The 24,165-nt window shown below is 39.7% G+C and overlaps 1 protein-coding gene across 3 annotated transcripts; it reads right to left on the reverse strand.

Moving 5' to 3' along the window:
• Positions 1 to 6: 6 nt before the first annotated feature.
• On the reverse strand, positions 7 to 23,745 carry camsap3 (calmodulin regulated spectrin-associated protein family, member 3). 3 transcript variants are annotated; one of them, XM_005939864.3, is made up of 18 exons: positions 23,226 to 23,745; positions 15,663 to 15,925; positions 9,154 to 9,294; positions 8,840 to 8,926; positions 7,855 to 7,887; positions 6,888 to 7,026; positions 6,653 to 6,792; positions 6,475 to 6,559; positions 6,313 to 6,355; positions 6,156 to 6,211; positions 5,827 to 5,863; positions 3,597 to 5,703; positions 3,385 to 3,509; positions 2,897 to 3,183; positions 2,715 to 2,808; positions 1,393 to 1,517; positions 1,179 to 1,297; positions 7 to 593 (listed from the first exon to the last, which is right to left on the reverse strand). In XM_005939864.3, the coding sequence occupies exons 1-18, from the start codon at positions 23,356 to 23,358 to the stop codon at positions 294 to 296; spliced, it is 4,314 nt and encodes a 1,437-aa protein (XP_005939926.1). In that variant the 5' UTR covers positions 23,359 to 23,745; the 3' UTR covers positions 7 to 293. The 3 variants fall into 3 exon arrangements, with proteins under 3 accessions (XP_005939926.1, XP_005939924.1, XP_005939925.1); XM_005939862.3 differs by having other exon boundaries at positions 5,827 to 5,899; XM_005939863.3 differs by lacking the exon at positions 7,855 to 7,887 and having other exon boundaries at positions 5,827 to 5,899; positions 23,226 to 23,744.
• Between the last annotated feature and the right edge of the window lie 420 nt (positions 23,746 to 24,165).

The following is a 24,165-nucleotide window of genomic DNA, read 5'->3' on the forward strand; positions in this document are numbered from 1 at the left end:
GGGGGGGGTAGAGAGAGTTGTTGTCCTGAATCAGTTGCATTATTTTACAATCTAGGTAGACCAGAGATAAACTATTCTAAGCACACTGGCTGAGTGAGTAGGTGCTTGGCCCATTCACTTAGCATGTAGTGGTAGCTCCACGTGGATAGCTGTCCAAAGTCAGTCAATCTGTTTTCTGTTATTCTAACTGAATAACAATCTCAACTGCCACACTGGCCAAAATCAAGGGAAATGAAAAGTCAAGTTGGGAATGGATTCCCTGAAAAGCACCTCTACCTTTATTGGATAAGTCTTTATTTGGGAGTGCCAAACTTTTTGGGAGTTCCTGGGCGCTTTTGCCAAAAATGGCCAGGGATGGTGAAAGCGTCAACACTCATGGACATGGTTTTGGACGGGATGACGGTGAACTGCTTGCGGTCTGAGCTGTACTTGTAAATGGACTCAACCATATCAAGCGTGATGACTCGCGGGCCAATGCCAGTTAGCCGTGCCATCTCATCGGTTTCAGGGTTCATGGTATAAACCGCTCTGAATTGGCAGCTGGAATCTCTGAAGAGGATAAGAAAGTGATTGGCTGTGCTCTTCTCCATTTCCTGAAAAGAGAGATATAGAGAAAAGAATAAGTATATGGACCTAATCAACTTGGGGAGGACATTAGGTTTGATGCATGCAGGTTGTGTTATGATAATACCAACTTATTTTTACATGCTACATCCTCCTTAGGGTATTCATAACAACAGCTGGTAGTCATATTACACAAAGGTTTTGCCGCCACACTTTTGCCACCACCTCAAACATATTGTTTTGCATGTTTTACCTCCATCTTCAATTTGTTTTGTCTTTTCACAAAATGATCTGTGCATCACTGTATGTTGAATTGTTGACAAATAGGTCGTGGCAGCAGTGACATTGTGAGATGGTCATTTAAAATTTCTGATACTATCAGAATTTTTCCCAGACAGCCTTTTGGTTGGAAGTCTATTACAACAGCCATCTTTTAACATAGTATCACCATTTGGAAGCCACAAGTTAAAAAATCACTATAGTTCCTTCATGTTGAGCAGCTTTTGTCTGGGACAACCCAAACCCAAACATGTATAAACCTGGCTTTAAGTGCGTTACATAACCTAATTAGGGTGTAGCTTTTTGTTGGACTCTGACACAGCGGGATGGTTTACCTCTACAATCTTGTTTTTCTGTGGTTCATTGACCTTCCCAGCCAGGCAGCAACGAGTGATAGCATTATGGATGATGAATTTGTTGGACTTAAAGCTAGGCTCCTTGTACAGCTTTGGTCCTGCAAAACACAACATTTCCAAATGCTATAAAGCAAACAAAACAATGCTTGCAGCATTCATTTTTACAATTTTTTGTGTGGAAATTATGACTGACCTGTATATTCTGGGATAGAAGCAGGGGAGGAAATAGCGGAGCCAGTCTCCCAGTCCTTCTCTCCATTCTGAACACCAATTCGTCCTGGGGACCTTCCCCGTGATCGGGCAGGAGAGTGTGAACGACTAGAGAGATAACAGAGGAAGCATTTTTTACATTTTGAGGCTTTATTTTTCATTTGCACCTGATAACACAGACTAAACTGCATCTATATTTGGTATCAATGATACAAGAACACCCACTTATTAAATATTTTAAACTTTAACCCTCTGGGGTCCAAGGTTAAATTGGCTGTTTTTCAGTACTTTTGATTTTACCTTAATATTTCAACTTTAAAAACTATTGACCTTACCTTATTTGATATCATTCTTTTCAGCACAACCTCACATGTCTAAATCTACAGTCATTTTTTTTTTCAATTTTGACTTACTGTATTAACACAAATGATCTAAAAATCACAGAAAAATAATAAAATCAAAGTAGGAAAATTTTTTTACTGTGAAAGCAAAAAACATGTTTAACAAATCATTTTCATAACTTAAAATGCAAACAGAAATTGTACATTTAAAAAAAAAATGTACAAATTTTGCAAACAGCAAAGCTATATGTAACTATTTACCTAAAAATGCATGCAATACCTCAGGTGTCTTTTGTACAACCATTTAAAACTATTTCTAAAAATAAAATTACAGAACAATAAGGTGCCATACAAATTATTTGTGAAATTAAAAAAAAAAACTACAAAAAGAGAGGCGCATATCACAGGGATAATACCTGCAGACCTGTCAACATTCCTCCTGTTTTCCACCTGGAGACAACACTTACATTTCAATCTACCTTTAATGGCTTTTGGCTAGCAAATGTGACATTCAACAGTGCACTCATTATTTTGACACACAAAACAATGACTACACACCAACTACACTCCAAACACGCTAAACGTCACAAATTTCTCAACTATCAAAACTCGCTATCAATATCACTCTCTCTCTTGCTCACTCGCTACCATCGCTCCTAAAACTTTCTCCTCTTCCTTAACAACCTAATGTCACATGCTGCAATATGATTTTTCGATTGCAGTTTTCTTCTCGCACTAAATGTGACGGTAGTATTCAGAAGAAAACAAACAAAACAAAACAAAACAAAAAACGCTTTTTTTTTTACTTGGCCTATCAACACAATTTAAAAACTGGTATATAGTTTGGAGTGGAGACTTTAAACACAGGCTAAATTTCAATGTTTCAGGCTAAATTCTGTGCTTCCCACTTTTTAACCATTTAAAAAAAGAAAATACATCAAGTCATTATCAATTTGCAGGTTACCTGGGTGACTTCCTGACGGTCATACCGCCAGGGTCATTAGCCATGGAGGACAGGTTCATGGATGAATGGGAGTATACCTTGTTGAGCTTAGTGCCTACAAGTAGGAAATATTGTACATGTGAGCATAGGAAGAGAGAATACAAAAGCCGGGAATTTTACTGGTTAAAGTCAGAAGTACTTACCCATGAAACCTTTGACAGGACTCTGAGAGAGCACAGAGTCATCTCTGAACATAGTCTTAGGTCTCTGCTTCTTGACACCACGCACTGTAGTGGGTTTCTGCTTCAGAACCTTGTCCAAGTCTTCCATGATCTTCAATTGCTGTCTCCTCTCATATTCCTGCTTAGTGAAGTCTCCTCTACGTTGAGGAGTGCCTTCTGCTGGTGGGGTTTTGGGAGGAGTACCTGGGGTCTGTGGTCTGTCCTCATTTTTACTGCCCCAGCCTTCAATGATCATCCACTGGGGCTTGCTAAAAATGAAGTGTAAGACCTTTAATGTGTAACGCCACATTATGAAATGCAACAAGACTGAATTATGGGATTAATGATAGCAACAATTCGAGTCATAAAACACAGAACAATAAATTATTAAATCCAAATTATGTGCACCCTTTGGCTGCTTAAAATAAAAAAAAATGATTAAGTTAAAGATATTCAGAAACTGGTCTCACTTTGATTCTTTTTCTTTTTCCTGCTCAAGTTTTCGTCTTTTCATCTCTTCTGTTCTCTTCTGCTGTTTTTCAAGAAAAGCTGCTTTTCGCTGAGCCATTTCATCCTCCGGTCGATCTTTGTCATCCTAATAATAAAAAGGGATGAATGCACACCAATTATAGCACACTTTCTATGCAGATATATACTGTGAAAATATGTGTCAGCCACCAACCTTGAAAAAGAAACCAACTGCTGCTTTATTCTCTGCCTCTGTGAGGTCACTCATTGAGTCAGAGAGAGCATCAGGCACTTGGTCATCCTCCTCACCATCTCCTCCCAAGGCAGACAGTGAGATCTCTATCAGGCTACTGCGTTTGCCATTCAACATCCCTGCAGGTGCATCACTCTCAAAAGAACATTCAGATGGGGCACCAGAGCTGTAGCCACCTCCTGCAACGCCTTCCTTTCTAGTCAATGGACCATGATTGGACCCGACCTCAAGGTCCATACTAAATATACTTTGTCCATCATTGGAGCCTACTTCTGACAGGCCGTCATCTGCACCAGGACCTGGAGTTGGGGTAGAAGCTGGTATTGGGGTCAGTGTAGTTGTTGGCACAGGAGTTGGTCCTAATGAGCGCAGCTCATCTAGGCTACCGGAGTCACCAATGGAGAATGAGGATGAAGTCTGTACTTGAGATTGCCAGGGATTTACACGACGAAGATGGGGGATGCGGTCTACATTTGTAGGTGGGGTAAGAACCCTCGACAGGGAGGGGACTTTAGTGTCTGATGGACGACTGTGTTTTGGGCTTTTAGGAGGTACAGACTGGGCTCTTCGATGTACATGAGGAGATTTAGGAGAAGTGGTGTGGTTTGTGATTTTGCGTGATGGAGACGGAGAAGAGGAGGCCGAATTTAAATCTCGAGTGGTTTCTCGTGACAGGCGTGCAGGAGGAGGGGCTGAGGTGGAGGTTTTAGGGCTGGTTGGAATAACCCAAGACTTGTTATTGGAAGGTGACGGTTTTTTCTTCATTAGCTGATTTTGCTGCTCAGTCAGTCGTTGCATGTCACTTTGCAGGGAGCTAAGAGCTGCAGTTAGCTTGGACACTGCGTTGTTATAGTCCCCTAAAGGAGCAACCACTTTGTCAGTAGGTGTCCCATGGTGCTTCTCTCCTGGTGTACCTGCCTTTTCTTTGACCTGCTTGTTGAGCGCAAGTCCTCTTTTAACATTACCCTCATCTTCCACTGTGGGGTGCTCTTCATCTTGTTCCTGTTGATCTTCCAATTCGATTCGTGCTAGCCGCTCTTCAAGTGTGCGAGAGAGGTCTTCTTCTGTGAATGAGGTACTGACCTGGCCATCCTCTCCTTTCCCCTCACCTTCATCCTCACGGTGTTCTTTCTTTAACTGCAGAAAGGCACTCTTTCCTAGTCTCTGCCTATGCTTTGCAAAAATGGCCTCAATGCGTTTCTTCTGAGCTTCGATGGCTTTGCGCTTTTCTTCAAGCCGAACCCCCAACTCCGACATCTCATTATTCAGCTGTGGGCTCTTGCTGGGGCTTTCTTCAGACTTCTGTGCCCATGATGTCATCTGAGGAGAATCACTAGATTTTGGAGAATCAGTAATCTGTTTCTTTTTCCTTTCTGCAAAACTGGTCATCTTCACACCACTGTCAGGAACCTCCTTACCAGCTCTAATAGCAGCACCACCTGCAGCACCGGGTGTTGATGGAGTGGACTGAGCTTTAGGCATGTCTTCTGATGCATCTGAATCCACACTACCGTCTCTCAAAACTGAGTCATCATCTCGTGAACATTCAGAAGTGTTTCTAGTGCGAGTGGATTCGCTGGACTCTCCTGTTGGCCGATACATCATTCCTGAGCGGGCTGGTGCAGAGGAGCTGATTGGTGGTAAATTGCCATTATAGCGAGAACTAGCAGGATCATCAGGAGAGTGGAGGTAGAAGCCGTCAGGAGCACCATCAGGGTGTAAACGAGGCTCCATTTTGCTTTCATTGTGAATAATCTGAAGAGCCTCTTCAATTGTAGGCAGCTCTCCTGTTTCACTTGTCCCGAGGTCATTCTCCTCTGCCAACTTAGGAACAGTGGGAGTCTGGGTGGCCCAGGATGCTCTCTGTGGACCATTAGGTCCTGAAGGTTTGCTAAGCAAATGACTGAGGTCTTCGGGAGGGGTGTAGGGCACCCTTGCCATATTTTGACCAGCTGGGTTCAGCTGATCTGAGCTCACAGAGCGGGTTATTACAGGGTTGCCCATCACAATGTCTACGTCGCTGTCTAGCCCAAAAGGAATGCTGAAGGATACTGCTGACAATGGCCGGCTTAAAAAAAAATAAAAAAAAACCCCCAACAACAAACAAAACAAAAAAGAAAACACAAGCATGAGCACATTAAAAAAAAATAAAATAAAATGCTTAAACCAGTCCAGAATATGCTAGTCCTACCTCAGAGGTTTCTTGCTCCATGTCTTTCCAGCTCCTTCTATATGAGACATTGAGGTAGACTGAGTCAAAGATCCTGAGTACAATGGGACATACACAGACATGTAAAGGCATGCAAACAACACCGGGATGCAAAAAAAATGGAACACAGAAATTAAAGGGAAAACATTTACAAAAAGTTTCGAATGTCTATCCAAATAAGAAAACAAGACTATCAAACAGCACAAGACACAACTAAAAGACAAACATGGATTGAAGGAAATAAGTGAACCACACTGTAAAATGCTTATGTAGCTAAATGTAATGATGGCTGACCATAGTCTTCATCTTACCTGATGCAGAAGAAGAAATCGGGAGGAAAGGCTTCTTGAATATAGAGGGGGAGGTACTGAAAACAAAAATACTTCACTTAAATGACGGTATTGTCTAAATAATACGTTGCCCTTAGTCTACTACAACAGCAAAATCACACCCAGAAAGCTTCTGTACCTGTTATCACTCAAGCTGCTTGGTGTTACTGGTGTAGATTCGCCTGACAAAAGAAAAGCCACAAACAGACTTTTTAAAATATATCAATTATATATGATATATATGAAATATATGTTCGTGTTAAACAATATTTAGAAAGGACCGCAAATCAGTGAGACTTACTTAACATATCTATTGGCTGCACAAATTCTGGTCTTTGTACTTCAAACCAGCTAAGCAGTTCTGCCAGGAAGCTCAGCAAGTTCATCTAAATCCCAGAAAATAAATCAAGCACTCAAAAGATAACACAGTATTTGTGTGAATATATTTTTTGTTCATCAGTGATCCAGACTGAAAGTACCTGAAGTTCCTGTGGTGTATATAACATGTCCTCCAGTGCCAAGTGACAGCAGCTCTTTAGGCAGCTGTCACAAAATTCACAGATGAATTGCAGGTTGTACAAGCTATCTGCTACAGACATGGAATCCTTCATACAAACATCTAACAGAGAGATGAGAAAAAAAATTTAATTTTCACAAATGTCTCAGGTTCTAAAGGTCATTTTTGCAGCATTCTGTTAGAATGTTTGTTGGTACCTTCAAGTCTCAGAAGGCCGGGGCAATAGTAATGTATGACGGCAGCAACAGCACATCCACTGGACAGGTCTTTAACTTCATTCACTACTGGAAAAACTGGCTTTAGTTTGGACTGAATTTTATCCTTCCTATAGCGGAGCTAAAAAAAAAAAAAAAAAAGAAAAAAGAAAAAAGAGAAAGAAAAAAGACAAATCACACACAATGTTGAATGTAATTTTATAAATTTCACATATTAGTTCATGCCATCAACCATCAAGTTTATCAAACATAGGTAAATGCTCCTAAGCAGACACACAGTGATACACAATAATAAAAAGTGATTGCAAAATTAAAAGCAACAAATGAAATAAAGAAAGGTCATGCTAAACCGATGTGAAAAGGAGAGCGCAAATGTGAACAAACTGCAGATGCAGAGAGAGTGACTGAACTGGAGCAGAAAGAAAGGGGTTTTTTCTTCAGAAAAAGTGGGTCAAGTGAAGGTCTCAGGAGACAGAATGAAAGAAAGAGATTAGATCTCAGAAAGAGAGAAAATGTTTCAGGTACAGCTATAGTATACAGACAAAACAGCCCACTGTGGCAGTGAACCAGTGGATTAGAAGCCTTTCTGTTCCTCTCATAAACACATACAGACATCTTTGCCCCACACTTGAGAAAAACTTGAACATGGCAGTTTCAGATGATCAGTTAAAAAAAGAAAAAAGAAAAAAAAAAAAAAGACTGCTATTCATGCACCACACGTCTCCACAAACAATGTCTTTAGAGCTATTGTCACAGCCCAAATCTATCACACTTATGCTGTTAAGTGCAATTTAATGCTTACTAGGATGTGATGCACAATGCATTCCCACATCACATTTGGGGAAGAAACAAACAAACCTGACCATCAGATATTTCCTGATAAATTTGATGAAGACACTGGAAGGATGGAGGGACAAGGGGAGGAAGCAGAGGAAAGGAGGGAACTTACAGGAACAAGTTTCCAGTACCAGCGAGTAGGACACTGTCAGATTGGGGCGGGGGAGAGACAGGAAATAGAAGGAAATGGAGAACAGGAGTACAGGGAGACATATTAAGCCAAGAGTGGAAGAACTAGAAAAACAAAGGGTTGTGACTACTTTATTTACGCGAAATGGCAAGACAGCCATCTTGAAAAAGCAATTCCCACCTTGTCCTTGTTTTAATATATCAACCAAGACTTGTTAGGATTGATAGAGTAAGGAAGTAGAAATAGGAAGCAAAAACAAAAATTAGCTTCTTTTATAATAATTTCGTTTGTCTCCAAAACAGGGTGAAAGTTTCTGAATACTAATGTAGCAGCTGGAAGGTTTTGTTCTGACTGGACAAAGCATGATATTTTTCATGTAAACTTTTTTTTATTGAACAAAAAGCTCTTATCAAATATGCAGAAGATGAGGCAACCACTGAATTTAATCTATCAAAATTCAAATGTATTTTTTATTATGGAACCTACACTGTTTGCACACTGGCAATATATTATTTCTATGATTTTACAGCATTTGTCTGTCACAAATAGACATTTTCCTGTGTTGTGCATTTTTTGTGTAAAACAAAAAAGTTTCCTTCCATTTCTTAGATACCCGTTTCACTTTCACCCACTGCAACTTAAAGGTTTGAGCAGAACACACGTAATTGTTCATTATAGAAGCTGAGCCCCACCAACTGATAATTCTGGATTAGTGCCACAAAACCCTGTCTAGAATATTGTGCCAAGCTACACCTGACTCCACCTGATTTGCAACAGCAACTGACGTCATTAAAATTGCAAAAATTGCTGACTACACCCATGTATATACACCCTGTTCCCCCAAAAAACCTAAACGAAACAGACCTGCCCTGACTGCATAATCCCATCAAGAATATCACACATTTCTGGATAGAAATAACAATACAATAACAGTGACAATACACTGAATATTTAATGCAGTACTCACTGATGGTTGAACAGGTTGGGGGTCTGTAATGGTCTCAGACAAGTCATTCTGGGCTCCTTCAGTACGTTCTCTCAGATTCTGGTTCAACTAATAGCATAATAACAAGAGAAAATCATTTCCACATTCTTTTGTGCCGTGTGTTCACAAAGTCAGAAACAAGCATATAAAAACAAAGTTTAGAGAATTACAGTTCATTAGTCACCAGTTAATCTACTAACTTAGTGCTCATACAAATGTTGAACCAAGAACATCTTCTGAAAGAAAATTAGGTGTTTTTCTGAAAAAGACATTGTTTTCTTTGGCCTGTTCCTTACCTCATTAACCCAGTGAAGCAGAGCATCTTCCCAGCTGGCTGCTTTTCCCAGGAGCTCAGCAGAACTACATGTCTTCACCGCAGTCACTGTCTCCATGGCTCCCACAGCCATCAAAGCATCCATCACTGCCAGATGAGCACTCTTCACCAAATCACATGGGAAGGAGAAAAAAAAAGGAAGTGAAGAGCAATGACCCTGGGCAGCATCAATCAATTACAGTTAAGACAGTAATGTTGGATCCTTTTCTAGCATGGTCCTTACAGCAAAATACAATGCACCACTACCAGTATTTACATGAAACACCCTCCAGAGGTCACTAGAAGCCAGTTATGAGTCAGCAGAAACTAACAACAGCTCTCAACAAGTAAGCACACACACATCAGTAGATGTGGAAGACCTTTGGACTCATGTTTATACTCTCATTAAATCATTAAAGAGGCACTGGACCTGTAGCAGGTGAACACATGGTCTGCAAGATTGCCATTCCTTACCTGCTTTCCCTTTATTTGCCTTCTTTGAGCCATTTCCCTTTCTCTTTTGCACAGTGAAATAGTTCTGTATGACTCATATGTGAGAGACTGCAGGACAAAATGTGTTGTAACTAGATCACCAGGAAGCGTAACAAAGAACACCATTCTCTTTAAGAAACAGGTGCTTGTGACCGAATGTATTTTTGACACACAAAATGGTTATAAAACCTTGATTTTCCCCACTCAAATACAATCAAGCAAAAAAGAAGAAGAAGAAAGAAAACGTACTTAAATGTATTTAACAATCACAATTTGAAGTTACCTACTTAGACAAGACCATTACAGAGCTCTGGTTAATAGATAAAACACATTAACAACTTTGCCTGTAAGACAGAACTTACAGGCAAAGCCTGTTAAAATGTTCCAGTAACATTATCAGCTCAGCTAGAGTGAAACCTTTAACTCTATAAACCTGTTAACTTATTAGACGTTGTGCTCTGTTTGTACTGTAGGGTACAAACACAGCAAAGCAAAGAGTACAACACTATCTTATAGTCAACCTTGTTACTGCTGCAAATTATAATAGTTGAACAATTTTTTAATTTATGCAATTCCCGCTATATTCATAATTGTTCAGAATATTAGTTCTACTTTGTTTATACAAATTGCTAATAAATTTGTTCAGTTTTAGAATGTGCCACTGTGGCCACCTTTCTCTTGCCCTTTCTCGTCATCTGAGTGAGTAATGCCAGCAGCACTCTCTTTCTGCTAGCTTCTCATATACAATAAGCTAAACACTTGTAAACAAATTGAAAACATATATGAACCTTTTTTTTTAATTTATCTTGTTTATCTATATCCTTTTAAATTGCCTTTCAACAGTACAGTTGGGTGCCAATCTCTCCATTAATAGGTAACTGCAATAACAGGCTTGTTACAATAATTAAGTCAGGCTAGCAGAGAGGCAAAAGGCCGATTAAAACATACTGTGGGGCCATTCCTTCAAAATCTTGTCAACAATTTGGAGCTTAATATGTGCAAATCAGTGCCTGCCGCCTTTCACTACTTACAACTTCAGAGATTCTTTTCCTCTTAAACTCTTGTGTAGCCCCAGATGGGTGGCAGGGGCAGTCCAGCTGTGTGCATATCTGTGTACTGATCCCTGATGTAAAGTGCTGACCTGAACACATACAGTGCCTGAGTGGGGTATGCCAGCAAAAGCTTGCCAGATAATATTGGTCAAAGCTCTCTGGATGTGCTGTAGTCTGTTTCTGTGAGCAGTGTGGCCCTGAGTGACCTGCTTGCCAACCACTGTTGCCAGCACTAGTGTTACTGCTTCTGTGTGTCCTGCCTAATACAGGGACTGCAGGGCTGAAACATCAAAGCAATAAATGTTCCTACAAAAACCAAAACGAATAGGGATTCAGAATATAATTACTTAGTACTGATCATTCCAACATTGTAAGAATTGGAAATAAATTGATTATATTAACATGGTTTAACAGGATTCTGTAGTTCAAAATACAGATCCTTAGAAAATGTAATTTATTTATTTTTGTATGAATGAGTCAATGTGAGCCAAACATAAAAATGTCCACTGCGTTAAACATCAATTATATTATTATCATCATCATCATCATCATCATCATCATCATCATCATCATCATCATGTAAGATTACATATTATACATTTTTTAATCATAAAATATTGGAATATTGATAAGCAATGGTTCACTTGTATTTTCCTAACAACCAGTAAATTTTGCCAGTAACTATGCTCTGCCATGAAAGCAAAATGATATAACATTTTTGCTTTTAGCCGCAAAGTGTGTAATCATAGGTTGGAGCTATTACCACAGTGTGATAAGAAGATGACTGAGAGAAAAAGAACAAATGCATGACAGAACTATTGAGAGTGGCTGACTCCGATGTTATGCCTACAGTAATTATTCAGAGGGTAAATCATGGAAAAAATGGGAGAATGAAAGGAGATAAAGGAGGGGGTGCTGCTAGTGGATTTCCCATTGCACACCCAGGAGAGCTCACTAAGCTAAATCACAAGTCTCCCTAATGAGAGGAGCAACTCAAACACACAGCACAGAGCCTGCCAGATCACCATAACAACCAACCAGCTGACCCATAATGCATCTCAGTACAAGCCTGACTGCAGCACTGCTCTCTGCTCCTGGCTTAGTCCTAGCTCTTAAAAAACATCCATGCCCCTTAAACCAATGTGACACACAGACAAAAAATTAATAGGCCACAAATTAACCCGATCAACATGGAATTTTATGGGATTATTTGGAAACTCTGTTTGCATGTCTATATATGCAACTCAGATAAACAAAGAATGGAAAAGGCATCTTGTTAAGCATTATGTGAGATTATGATGAGGGAAAAATCTGATTACGTCTGAAATATGACTTAACCCCATTCCCTACCCTGCTTGGTGCCACCTGATGGGGAGAAAAATAGGGGATCAGGGAGGGCTGGGGCCCAGAAAGGGATTTTAGAAAGGGGTTATAGTATGAACATCCATATGTATATGAACTGTATACCTATGTATACCTAAGCAAGTAGAGACAAGTGTAGAAAAGCTGCATAAAAAAAGTAATTTTGTATACTGTAAACAAGTTTCATTACAACACATTAGTTATCATTCAACAGAAGCCCAAAGCAGAATAAATGTGCAAGATGATGGTTAGTGTTTCAGATAGTCTGCCACATCTAATTTCAGTTAAGCTCCTGAATGATGCTCACTTGACCAGAAAACCTGCCAGCACAGCACTATGATTTAAGACAAAGTGTCACTGCCATCCAAAACCAACAGGAGACCAGGAAGAGGTTTAGCAGCATTATAGCTACATGACTTACTTTAGCGCTGTGGGAATCGACACAGTATCTATAGTAATATTACATATAGATTAGAATTAGAATCTATTGTTACAGAAACAAATTTAACCAATATGTTTCATATTGTGAGGTAGGTTAGGTGCCTGGTGAGTCAGTGGTCATCTCTGGCATGTCATGCGATAGTGGATGATTGCACTCAGTCTGCATGGCAGATTATCTCTAATCTTCAAAGATCTTTATCCCCAATCTGAGGAGTGATGGGGGCTGGGCAACCATCAGAAGTAGTGGACCAGAAGAACAGTTAGTAGCAGGACATATAATTCATTACACATAGGACACAAGTAATGGGGTGGAGGCGGCTGCAGGATTTGAACCCAATTCCAAGGAATTCTAAGTAGGTTTTTTTGTGTTACGATTCCTCCATCTAACATAGACACATTAATACTATCTCACCACTGGACTCTGGAGCAGTGAAGGGAAATCTAATGCTTCAGTTACCAAAACATGTTGGACAATTTTTCCAACTTCTTGAGAACAGTTTGGGAAAGGCCCCTTTATATTCCAGCATGACTGTTGCCAGTATACAAAGCAAAGTCCATAAAGGCATGGCCGGATGAGTTTGTTGTTGAATAACTTGACTGGGCCGTACAGACCTCAACCTCAAACACCTTTGGGATGAATTAGAACATTGGCCAGACTCCCTCACCCAACAGCAGTGTCTGAGCTCACAAATGCTCCTCTGAATATTCTCACAAACAACTCAAAATCTTGTAGAAACCTTTCTAGAATAGTGAAACTTATTATAGCTGCAAATGGTTCCAACTCCATATTAATGTCTATGGATTTAAAATGGGATGAGAGAATAATTGATAACTTACAGTTCTGTATGCATTAGGTTAGCTTTTATCTTTAACCATCTGTTAGCTTTTTTGCCCTACTTTGATTAGGTCAGTGGCATTCTACTCCAGTCCTGATGCATGAACTCCAGCCAGCACCCAATGTGTCCTTACGGCTTATGATGAACCTGCAACGCTGGATTTACACGATTAGCAAACACAATGATTAGCTAACAGCAGCAATAATATGAATTTGTGTACGATTTACCAATAACAGTGTAAAAAGTCAATAACAGTTGATGGCTTTGCAGAATAACAGGCACCAGTGTGCAGTCAACTACAAGCATGACTCTACATGCTTTTAAATGCATGTAGCATGTTATCTACCTTGTCTGACTCAAATATGTGAAGCTTTAATATACAGCAGTCCTGCAGCAGATTGCTGCTGCAAAGCCGTTTACTGGCCAAGACCCACAATGATGCCCCATCCTTCTATTGCTGCAGCATGACCCACTTTCATTGCTTGCCACACTGTAGCTGCAGTGCCAGTCAGTGGCGACAAGCCCAAAGAGAAGCCAAACAGCTACTGGAAAGCTCATACACTAAAGGAGCAAAACAGCAAATGCAGCATTAACAGTAACAGCCAAATAACAAATTTAGGATTTACAGTTAAGAGGTACCATTTCCTGACCTGGAAACCTCATTCAGAGCTAAGTTACATGGCAGGCAAGCTGAGACATTTGTATGCTCAGAAACTACAGCAACATGATACATGAAAGAGGCATGTCTCATTAGGCAGTTATTACTGGATTTAATAATCCCAGTAGAAATCATAACCGTAGCCATTATTACAGTGATTACAAGTGGAAAAAAATTGAATTTTAAGATTTTTGACATTAAATTATCATCATAATCATCAGAATGTGTGATGTCAGCTCAGGGTACTGATATTGTTGCAGGTGATGTCAGAAAACCTGCAAAGAGCAAGCATGTTTATAAAAGAAAGTCCTTCACTGATCTGATATAACAACTATGTGATCTCAGAGTCGGTACAAGTGAAGGTGCATGTGACACTATTTATTCTTCCTTTTATTTCGTTAAAGCTTTCACCAGAGCACAAGTAGGAAAAATACTATGTAAAAATAAACTAGCAAAGCCCCTTTAGAGGATGGTTCTGTTTTTACCATTATTCATCTTGCTTTGTATCTTTTATCTTTAAAAAACACTCTCTCGCTCCAAGTCAAGAAAAAGGCAGCATTCACATTAATTGGGTCAGATTTATAGGTGCATCTGTTCAACAATATGACATCTAAATTTGGATTTTTATCAGGTTCTACTCTTAATGAGGACTCAAATTCTCAGCAGTATTGCTGAGAAAAACAAAACAAAACAATGCATAAGCCCATTTCAAGCAAAAACCTGAGGTTCTCATTACAACTGTGCCATCAGCAGGGAAGTACCTGCTCCTTTGGCCAGCAAACAGGAACGGTGAAGCAACCAGCATTCACCTAACATAACACCATTTTCCTTACTAATCCTTGGAGAGTCCCTGCTTAGCTTTCAAAAACAGCCTGTGTGTACATAAACCAAGATGGCTGGGGAATTTTCATTGTATACCATTCCATGAGAAGGATAGTAATCTGTAAAAAGGGAAGACTACTTTACATTTGAAAGTTGTTGTGCCAGCTGGGGCAGAAAAGAAATGCATATTACCTTAAATAAAAAGATTTCCCTTTATTTCAGCCTGTAGTTTTAGCAAAAACATATTAGCCAGCTGCAGTTTTTTTTTATCCACATTGAAGAACACATGACTATATTATGTTTGAACAAGAACTAAGCAAGCAGGAAGAAAGAAAGCGAGAAGGAAATCTATTGTTAAGAGCTAAGAGGATAAACCTGTTTCTCTTGATTTGACTCACACAGCCAACCCAGAGAATTCTCTTAACACACAACAGCTAATGTTTCATCAAAATTGTTAAGCTATTATTCTGATCTGAACCATCTATTGTATCTAGATCATCTCTCTCACACACACACCCTTAAAGTAAAGTGGTTATTCCTCATGTGACCATGACTGCTCTTGTCCTAGCAGCTGGATCCACTCATCCTCTGGGATGAGCTTGGGGAGTGGGGGAAGGGCTGAATGAGTAGGGGGTCTTTTTGATGCCCTTTAATCCCTAGAATCAAAGCATAAACATGGCCCTATATCAGAAACCAAGCGAACTTGAACCTATGTGCTTTCCTACAGAGTTCTGCATAGCAGAGAATCTGGTCTAACGAGAAGAATCCCAAGGATAATAGACAAAAGCATTTCACCCTCCCCATCACCCAGACAGTTTCATCATTTTACCATTTTGATGGGTTTATGTCGGAGGTCAGCATCAGTCACTGTTGTGTCCTGGTCTTTGGCAACGACGCCTCTCTGAGTTAGAAGCTGCAGCAGGGTGGCGTTATCTTTTGGCTGAGCCTCAGTTGCAGTACTACCCAGTAATATGTTGTAGGTGCGACAGTAGAGCTCTGATGACTGCAGGAGGTGTGTTACTGGAGGTTTAAGGTGCTCCTGTTCATACTGGTCACAGTAGAAAGGGTCACGCAGCTCTGCAGGGACATTTTCTACAGAGAGAGGAAAAAAAGACACAAATGGTTAATATTAAAAAAAAAAAGTTTCTAGTAGTGGTTCTATTACAGACATGTGCGCAACAGTATTGCCAGAGCATACACAACTATACCAGACCAGACATAACAGATCTAACAGTGAAACCAAGGGGCAAAGTGTGCTAGTGACATGTCAGTCACACAGTAAACCATACACTAACATTTAAGCCTATGATCTTATCAGGAATGAGTTTACTGAGGTTTACAAGCAAGGGAGGTAAAGAAGACTATGAGAGACTTCTTTACAAACTGACTTCAATTTGTTACCCCATGAGGAATCAGAATACTTTATTAATCCCCTTTATTGATATACCACCTTAAGGGAGTCCAGCTCCATCCCCACAACATTACTGGCCATACGTATCAGTTTATTGAGTCTGTTGGAATCTGTGACCCTCAGCTTGCAACGGTGTAGAGGATCGCACTGGCCCCAACAGACTCGTAGAAAATCCTTAGCATTGTCCAGCAGATGTTGAAGGACCTCAGTCACCTCAAAAAATAGAGACGATTTTGGCCCTTCCTGTAAAGTGCTGTGGTGTTTTTAGCCCAGTCCAGTTTATTGTCAATGTGTACTCCAAGGTATTTATAGTCATCCACAATGTCAACATTGACCCCCTAGATTGAAACAGGGGTCAAGTGTTTCCTGGTAATGGTACTATATTAAATAATGCAGGTTTGAGGCATTTCTGCACTGGTTTTACGGTTTGTTTGTTTTTTTGGGTTTTTTTTGCGGGTTTTTTTGCGTTTTTTTTTGGTTTTACGGTTTTTAAAACTAGAAACTACATCTATTTTTCAGTCTATAAAGTCCAAAGCGAGATGTCCGTGTGATTTGCCTTGTACAACTATAAACCAGGAATAAACATGTTTAAAGTATGTGTATAGACAATGTTTATGTTCACAACAAGTGTACGGGGATATTGTTTTGTCTTGTTCAACATTCAGTCACTTCAAAGGAGCTTGCAAAGAAAAGCGTCTGGACTTCTTTAAGTTGCTTGAAGACGTTTCACCTCTCATCCGAGAAGCTTCTTCAGTTCTAAGGTCAAATGGTGGAGAGTCCCAGATTTAAACTCAGTGGGAGTATTCCCCCCAAAGAGGGACAAAAGGACCCCCTGATGATCCTCTAATCGCCTGAGCCAAGGTGTGAAACTGGGTGTGGGTCCCAATCAGCCAGAGTTTTGGGTGAGCTCATTGTGAAGCCTGGCCCCACCTTATCAGCAACAAGCAACTTAAAGAAGTCCAGACGCTTTTCTTTGCAAGCTCCTTTGACTACGATGACCTGGATGACTGAGAACCTTCACAGACATTCAGTCGCTTCAACATTTTATTCTGTTTGTTTTTCCACTTACCAAAATTAGCATCAAATTTAATACCACAATGGACCCTGGATGTACCTTGCTCAGCACACAAGATAGCCATCACTAGATAAGAATGTAGTCACATTTATATACTGCTTTTCTACCCTTACTGACCACTCAAAACACTTTAACCACAAGCTACATTTAAGCATGCAATCATAAAGTGTATTATTCTATACACTTTATCTCCCTCTTATCCCAGTCCAATTTAGAATAACCAATTAACCCAACATGTACATGTTTGGATTTTGGTAGGAAGCCAGAGTACCCAGAGGAGACCCACGCAGGCACAAGGAGAACAAACATGTAAACTCCCCACAGAAAGGCCCCAACCAGGGTTCAAACCAGGGATCTTTTTTTGCGACAGTGCTAACCACACAACCACTGTGCTGCCCATAAAACCCACCGGCTATACCCTCTCACCCAAAATAAAGACTAAATATGATGACAACAGCAAAAAAACACAAAAATCTGAGCCTTCAACACTAGTGCACAAATGACTTTGTTATCATGATCTGTCTTTTATACGTTTACCCTAAAAACACATACTTGACACACACCCTTTGAAACTGGTTTCTCTGCAGCAAACCTAACAGCCAGTTTCTGTGTGCAACCATAAACAAACATGTGACTTGCCGTTTCAAAGGCTCTTGGACAAAAAAGTTGACTTGCTTAAACGCAAGCAGTATGTCTGCAAAAAGAAAGGAAAAAACTTGTGTTTGTGTGTGTGTTTGAGAGCCTTAGACTATATATAACAGAAGAACAAAGGGATTATTACAAGGGAGGTGTCACTAAACTGCTGTATCATTATATAATCATGTAATGGATCCATTGACATCAGCTGTCGAAACAAAAGCCGCCTCCTTTAATCAATGCCCTGTTCCCTTTGTCTCACCCTATGATGACTATAGTTGCCACACAATATGATCAGTCATGCCACATGGTTCATGCTGTTGTAAATACTCTCAGGTGCCAAAACTGGAGTGCCTACTTTAGTGCTGTAAAAACAAATCATCTTGGGTCACATAGGTGCATTGTATATGTAAAAGAAAAAAAAATCCACTGTAATGTGTAAAAGACAAAAAGGTAAACCAGAAAAAAAAATTAGCCCAGAAGGCAAAGTAGGATGCAAATGCCACAACTGAGTGAGATTGGAAAGATCGATAAAAGAATGATTTCCCTATGACACAGTCTGTCCATGAATGATCACTTTGTGTGACACATATCAGAAACAAAGTGGCTAGAAAACTGAGGCTTCAAATTGTTATACAGGTCCCCAAAACTATGCACATGCACAGCAAAAATAGCAACAATTATTTAGTAAAGCACACTCCCGATTTAAAAACTAAAAGTAATACAAGGTAACAAAAAGCATGACGAACTGGAATACTTGTAACCAAGCCTTGCATTGTGATGCCGCAATTATATTCATCAATGCCCTGCCAGGGGAATATTTAGATTAAAAGCATGTGCTTGTTTTGTTTGCATAAGCAGGAGCAACTACCTCTGTCACTTTTATAGTTCATGGGGTCAATGCTTATCTACTGGTTTGAGTAAAAAGGTAAAAGTCAAATGTGCGAAAAGCTTCTAAACACATCATCATAGACGGTAAGCTAGAGGAACGCTTGTTAGGAAGAGCCAGTCAAGCAATTTGTGATTTTGACTGCGATTCTTCAGCGGGTCTGTGCTTTTGTTAACCCAAATGTCTTAGATACCAACCTGGGACTAAAGAATACAATGAAAGCAGTGTTACAAACTTAAAGATCACAGCACTATTTTAGTGACGAGTATTTATTTTTTCTTAAGTAAATCAGGCCAAGCTATTAAAACATGCAGTAAGATGTATAGAACTTGCTAATGTGGTTGAAAGTCAGTTCAGCTGTGTTAGATATCATCTGTACTGCCCTGCATCGTTTGATAGCCTGCTGATAACAGGAACCACATGTCCCTCTACCTCACTGACTATTTGAGCTAGCATGCTGGTCATTTCACAGCCATGCTCACTTGTCCTACAGTAATCACACACCGAACAATACAAACTCTCCACCTCACTTGCTAGGTGGAAATCGAAACTGATTTAAACCAAGCGAAGAAATCCACAATCCACCAATTGTCACTTTACACTGGGGTGTAAGCTTTAGCACAATGAATGTCAACCTGCTGGATATGACTATCTAAACGTCCAGGTTTCTCATGGGAGCCTTTCTGGAACTCTAAGAGAGATTTATTTTAAAAATTTCTCCATGTAATCTTTAGGCAGTAAATGAAAGCCAATCAAAATTACAATTCCTGTATCTTAACTCAGCATTATATGTGTTATAATAATGAAAGCGGTTTTAACTTTTAAATCTTTCATTGAAAATTATACAATAACATCTTCATCATGTGGTGAAGAATCAAACAGGCGATTATATGCTCTCATTTTTAGAACAAAGCAGGTACTGTTTTGCTGCCCCAAAACCAAGCAGTGGTGAGAGGGGCCGTGGTAGCATTCTACCCCACACGTGACCCCTCGTTCTGTGTAAAATGCTAATGCCACTACCTTATCTGAGCTTTATTATTTATTATTGCCATCTACAACAAAGATCGTATCATTAACCCTTTCTTAAATAATACTGTACTATTTGATCACTATTGTAAAAAGGGTACTTTCTGCACTATACATCAAGCACCACATCATCACCAGTAGCTCCCTCTACCAGGCCTGTATATCCTATCACATGGGCAACACCTTGCTATAGCACAAGCTTAAACTGCATTAAATGGCAAGCGTACAGCGAAGTACATTTTAAAGAGAGAAAGTCTTAATAATATTTTGAGGTGTTTTGGCATTTAACAGTATAATGCCATGAAAGGCTAACATATAGTGAACAGGAATCCCAACCGTTTAAGTAAACATTAAAAGCAAGCCAACATCCTCCTCAGGTCCTTCTCCCTTGCTGACTCACCATGGTCACAATGATTGGAAAAGGATGAGTAATCAGTCAAACAGGATTTCAGTATGGGCCAGCAACTTTGTAGCTATGTGAAGGTAATATGCTACTGTAATGGTAAGAGTGGGTCAAAGTGTGAGGTGGTTTGGTTTTATAGCTATGAAAAGAAAACATAGGATGACTCCAACAAGAGATTGTTGGACATAAAAAACAATATTTAAGCAGCGACATAGTCTGTTTCCCTGTTATTCAGATATGGAAAACAAACACAGATAATTCACGTTGGCAATGATTAGAAGGAAACCTGAATAACAGAATGCATAAATGTCATGCCCTTGGACTTGTCACTATAAGATTAAGTATTTCTTAAGCCTCAGCAGGTAAATCAAGTTTCTTGCCCCATCCAGCTTGAGTCATACTCAGATCTGGAAACTCATTTCTCATGACAGCTTCAAGAACTTCAAGGGTAAATAATTAATTACATTCATGCCTAACTTTTTTTTTTAAACCCTGCATGGAAAATATTAGACATAAATAATAAGTTATAAATATAATAAGATATATTAAAAAAAAATATATCCCAAGACTTTCATACATTAAACACCCTCGCATGTATATTTAGTATGCAAGCATGTATACATATATACAATATAGATATAGTTAAAGTGTACTATACAGGAAGGAAAACAACATTTTATCTCGTCCATTAACCTCTTAACACCCACAAGCAAACTACTTAGAGAATGGGTTGGATTGCTTTTTAGCCACATTCGAAACATGTTTCAGAAAATACACATTATATTTTAGATATTTACCTTTCAAATCAACACTCACAGGCATTTTTCCCTACAAGTCTTCTATTACAAAATTTCCATTTTGGTATGAAATAGGAGAAAGTTCTATGTAAAGACGTGGCAACCTAATCAAATCACCAGTAATGATGGATATTAAAAAATAAATGCTGATAGCCAAATGTCCCTAGGTAGAGCAGAGCGTATTGAAAAGATACTGTGTAGCTACTGTGAGTTGTCCATTACTAGAATGAGGAGTTACAGCCTACAGGCTCCTTCCTTGTTAAAACACAAGGTCCATGTTTCCTTGGGTAAAGGAGACAGCGAAATCATCATGGCAGCCCAATATTTCAACATGTAAAAAAGCATTTTAACTGGGAAGTGAAAAACAGCGCTGACCACTGAGACAATGTGTTGCACATTACAAGACTGAAGTCTTGAAATCTTGAAAAATCTTGACTGAAGACAGTGAACTTAACCGTAGGGGTTTGCTTGTGGCAAAAGTGAAACTATCTTGTAGGAAACTTTATTGTTTAAATTGTGCTGCCATGCTTGAAACATTTGTTATGCAAACACAAATATTTCAGTCCATCCATATCATTGCCGCTGATGCTGATTTTATTCTAGATTTTTTTAAAATTTTATCTCAATAAGTGGTTATTGGTTTCCTTAATTAGTTAAACATTAGCTTTTTAGCAAATAATCTAACTAAATATGAAATGCACTGTAAACACTACTTTGTTATCCATGTCAAATTCCATTTTTGAAGAGACTGGAATTAAAAATGCCACCCATTGTTATCTATAGACTAACTGACCTAAAAAGGCTCATGACCAGATGACTGTCTGGCTCCTGCTGGGCTCTGTGTTGTCCTAATGAGCTAGGTTTCTAGTAAGGGACAAGATGATGTCACCCAGCTTTACAAAAAAAATTACCATCAGCAGGGCTATTGAACTCGATCAAGAGGAAACCTCCACATCATAACAGTGTTTGTCCTTACATTCCTGCAGCTTGGTATGGAGTGACTTTAACCATAGGGTGTGGTTGAGGTGCTTAACAGAGTACACATGAGCTGCAGCCCAGAGTCCTAAACCTGGGACCTGCCTGAAATTATGAAACAAACAACTCATGTTGCTAAAGTTAAATGAAGATCTCCTCACACCTATTTCAGGATAAAATAAGTAATGCCTGTATTTAAAAAATAAAAATAAAATAAAAATACACTGTAACATCAAAAGGTCCAGGAATGTATTAGTATAGTAATATGTTTGTCTTTTGTTTTTTTATAACCACATTATGTCATTATGTGTAGTCTACTTTTGAAAAAATAAAGCAATCAAGGCTTTTTCTTTACAAGGCTCATCGGATGTCTGCTTCATAAGGTCTAATCTTCACCAGTGAGTGCTCAAACAAAGAGCCATGCTATCACCTCAGGGTCAAAGCTGACGAGATGCCTCAAGAAAATGAGACAAAACAAATTCTTATGATAGGCTACATGTTAAGTACAGAAAACATGTTTTGGTTATGTTGTGGGTGTGCGTTTTGCGCTACAAAGCTTCTCCCAGTTGCTTCTTGAAATTTGCTGACTAAGGACACGGAAAGAAACCCCCTGATAATAAGGCACAAGAGCACTGGTAGTCTATTCTCTGAGCGCACAATGAGCTACGGTCTGCTTTTGATCCAAATAACATGAAGCAGTAACCAGCGTTTACTGTGGGTACTGCGGGCTGTCACCATCACTAGGAGAAAGAAAGATACTGGAAAAACATACGCCCCGTGTGCCCTGTCTGTGTAACCGGATTAAAAACATCCCCAGCAGCTAGCCTGCAATTTCTGACTGAAGCCTGGTGGCTGGAAACGCGACAGAATGGGCTAGCGTGATAAGGCCTACAGGAGGAGGCCGTTTCTGTGACACACATACCTCCAAATGTGCCCACCCATTGAGTGAGAACAAATGACATGTGTCAGTGTCAAAAACGCATACGATGCATTGCTCCTCTGCTCATATGCGCCTCTTTGTGCTGAAAATCGCTGAACTACACACACTGCAGTTCCCCTACATACATACCGGTTTTCGCTACACTGTTAGACACAATATAAACAAATTGTTGGACAACAAATGGTCTTAACACAACCTTTACGCATAGCATTCAGGCCTGCCGTGTGAACTAAAACCTACCTGTGCTGCCGTAGGACTTTGCCAGCAGCCATCCGACACTTGCGCATATTTTTGATTTAGTGCAGTCATACAAATCCAATGATTTTATGTCTGGGACCACAAAAGTCTTCCTCATGGTAGGGGAGTCCACCATAGCGAGTCTGTAAAAATGGGAAGCGGTGATGGGGGGAAAAAGGATACAGTATAAAAATATTCAAGCGATCATTCTTGGAGCAGACGATTCCATACGACCGGGGCTGGGAATACGGATGTGGTTCAGGGTTTTGCAGGGAAATATCCGCTCCGAAGCTACTTCCAAATCAAACTAAGGTCCTTTTGTCGGAGGTTTCGAAGACGAAGTCCTGGCTTAATTTTGCCTTAACACCAACTAAAGCCCCGACCGGCTGGGCTTCTATAAACCGGACTATTCCCCTCGTTTTTGCCCTTCTTCGTCCGCATTGCCGTGTTGTCAGCTCACTGTACGTACGTACGCTTTCGTCCCGCTGATGACTGACTACCAGGTGCTCCACAGTGGAATCGCTCGTCCACTCCACCGTCCAATAGAAAATAAGCTTTAACAATATGGGCGGGACTTCAGTGTTTATGATACAGCAGGTAGAGGTGTGGCGGCGCTTTTGCTACAGGTGAATCTGCTCGCACACAAGTGGGTCGATGAAAGGACACCTTTGAGTGCGAAAGTCAAACAGCCAGTAACCTTCGAAAAAACATGTAGATTAACTATAACTCATTAATTTAAAATATTTACAAATGTGAACATTAGAATCTAAAAGTACTGTCTTAAATTTTGAATTAGTACCATAACTCGACTGGTATCAGAAAAAAAACGTAGCCTACACAAACACACACATATAAAATGTACCTCTCTGAGCTGTACTCTACCTTCAGTTTCTGTATTGTCATCAATGTCTTGATTGTGACAATTTCTGTAAATATTTGGGGT

The sequence above is a fragment of the Haplochromis burtoni genome, unplaced genomic scaffold, assembly GCF_018398535.1.
Source record: "Haplochromis burtoni strain Fernald_Lab_line unplaced genomic scaffold, NCSU_Asbu1 Contig_21, whole genome shotgun sequence".
In the NCBI taxonomy this organism is placed as follows: Eukaryota; Metazoa; Chordata; class Actinopteri; order Cichliformes; family Cichlidae; genus Haplochromis; species Haplochromis burtoni.

Excerpts from the sequence above, each read along its gene's own strand:
- camsap3 (XM_005939862.3), bottom strand. The coding sequence starts at position 23,358 with ATGGTGGACTCCCCTACCATGAGGAAGACTTTTGTGGTCCCAGACATA. Across the intron at positions 7,027-7,854 it reads GGTACTGGAAACTTGTTCCT|CTCCGCTATAGGAAGGATAA; the intron begins GTAAGTTCCCTC and ends TTTTTTTTTTAG. Across the intron at positions 5,900-6,155 it reads GATTTCTTCTTCTGCATCAG|GATCTTTGACTCAGTCTACC; the intron begins GTAAGATGAAGA and ends CATTGTACTCAG.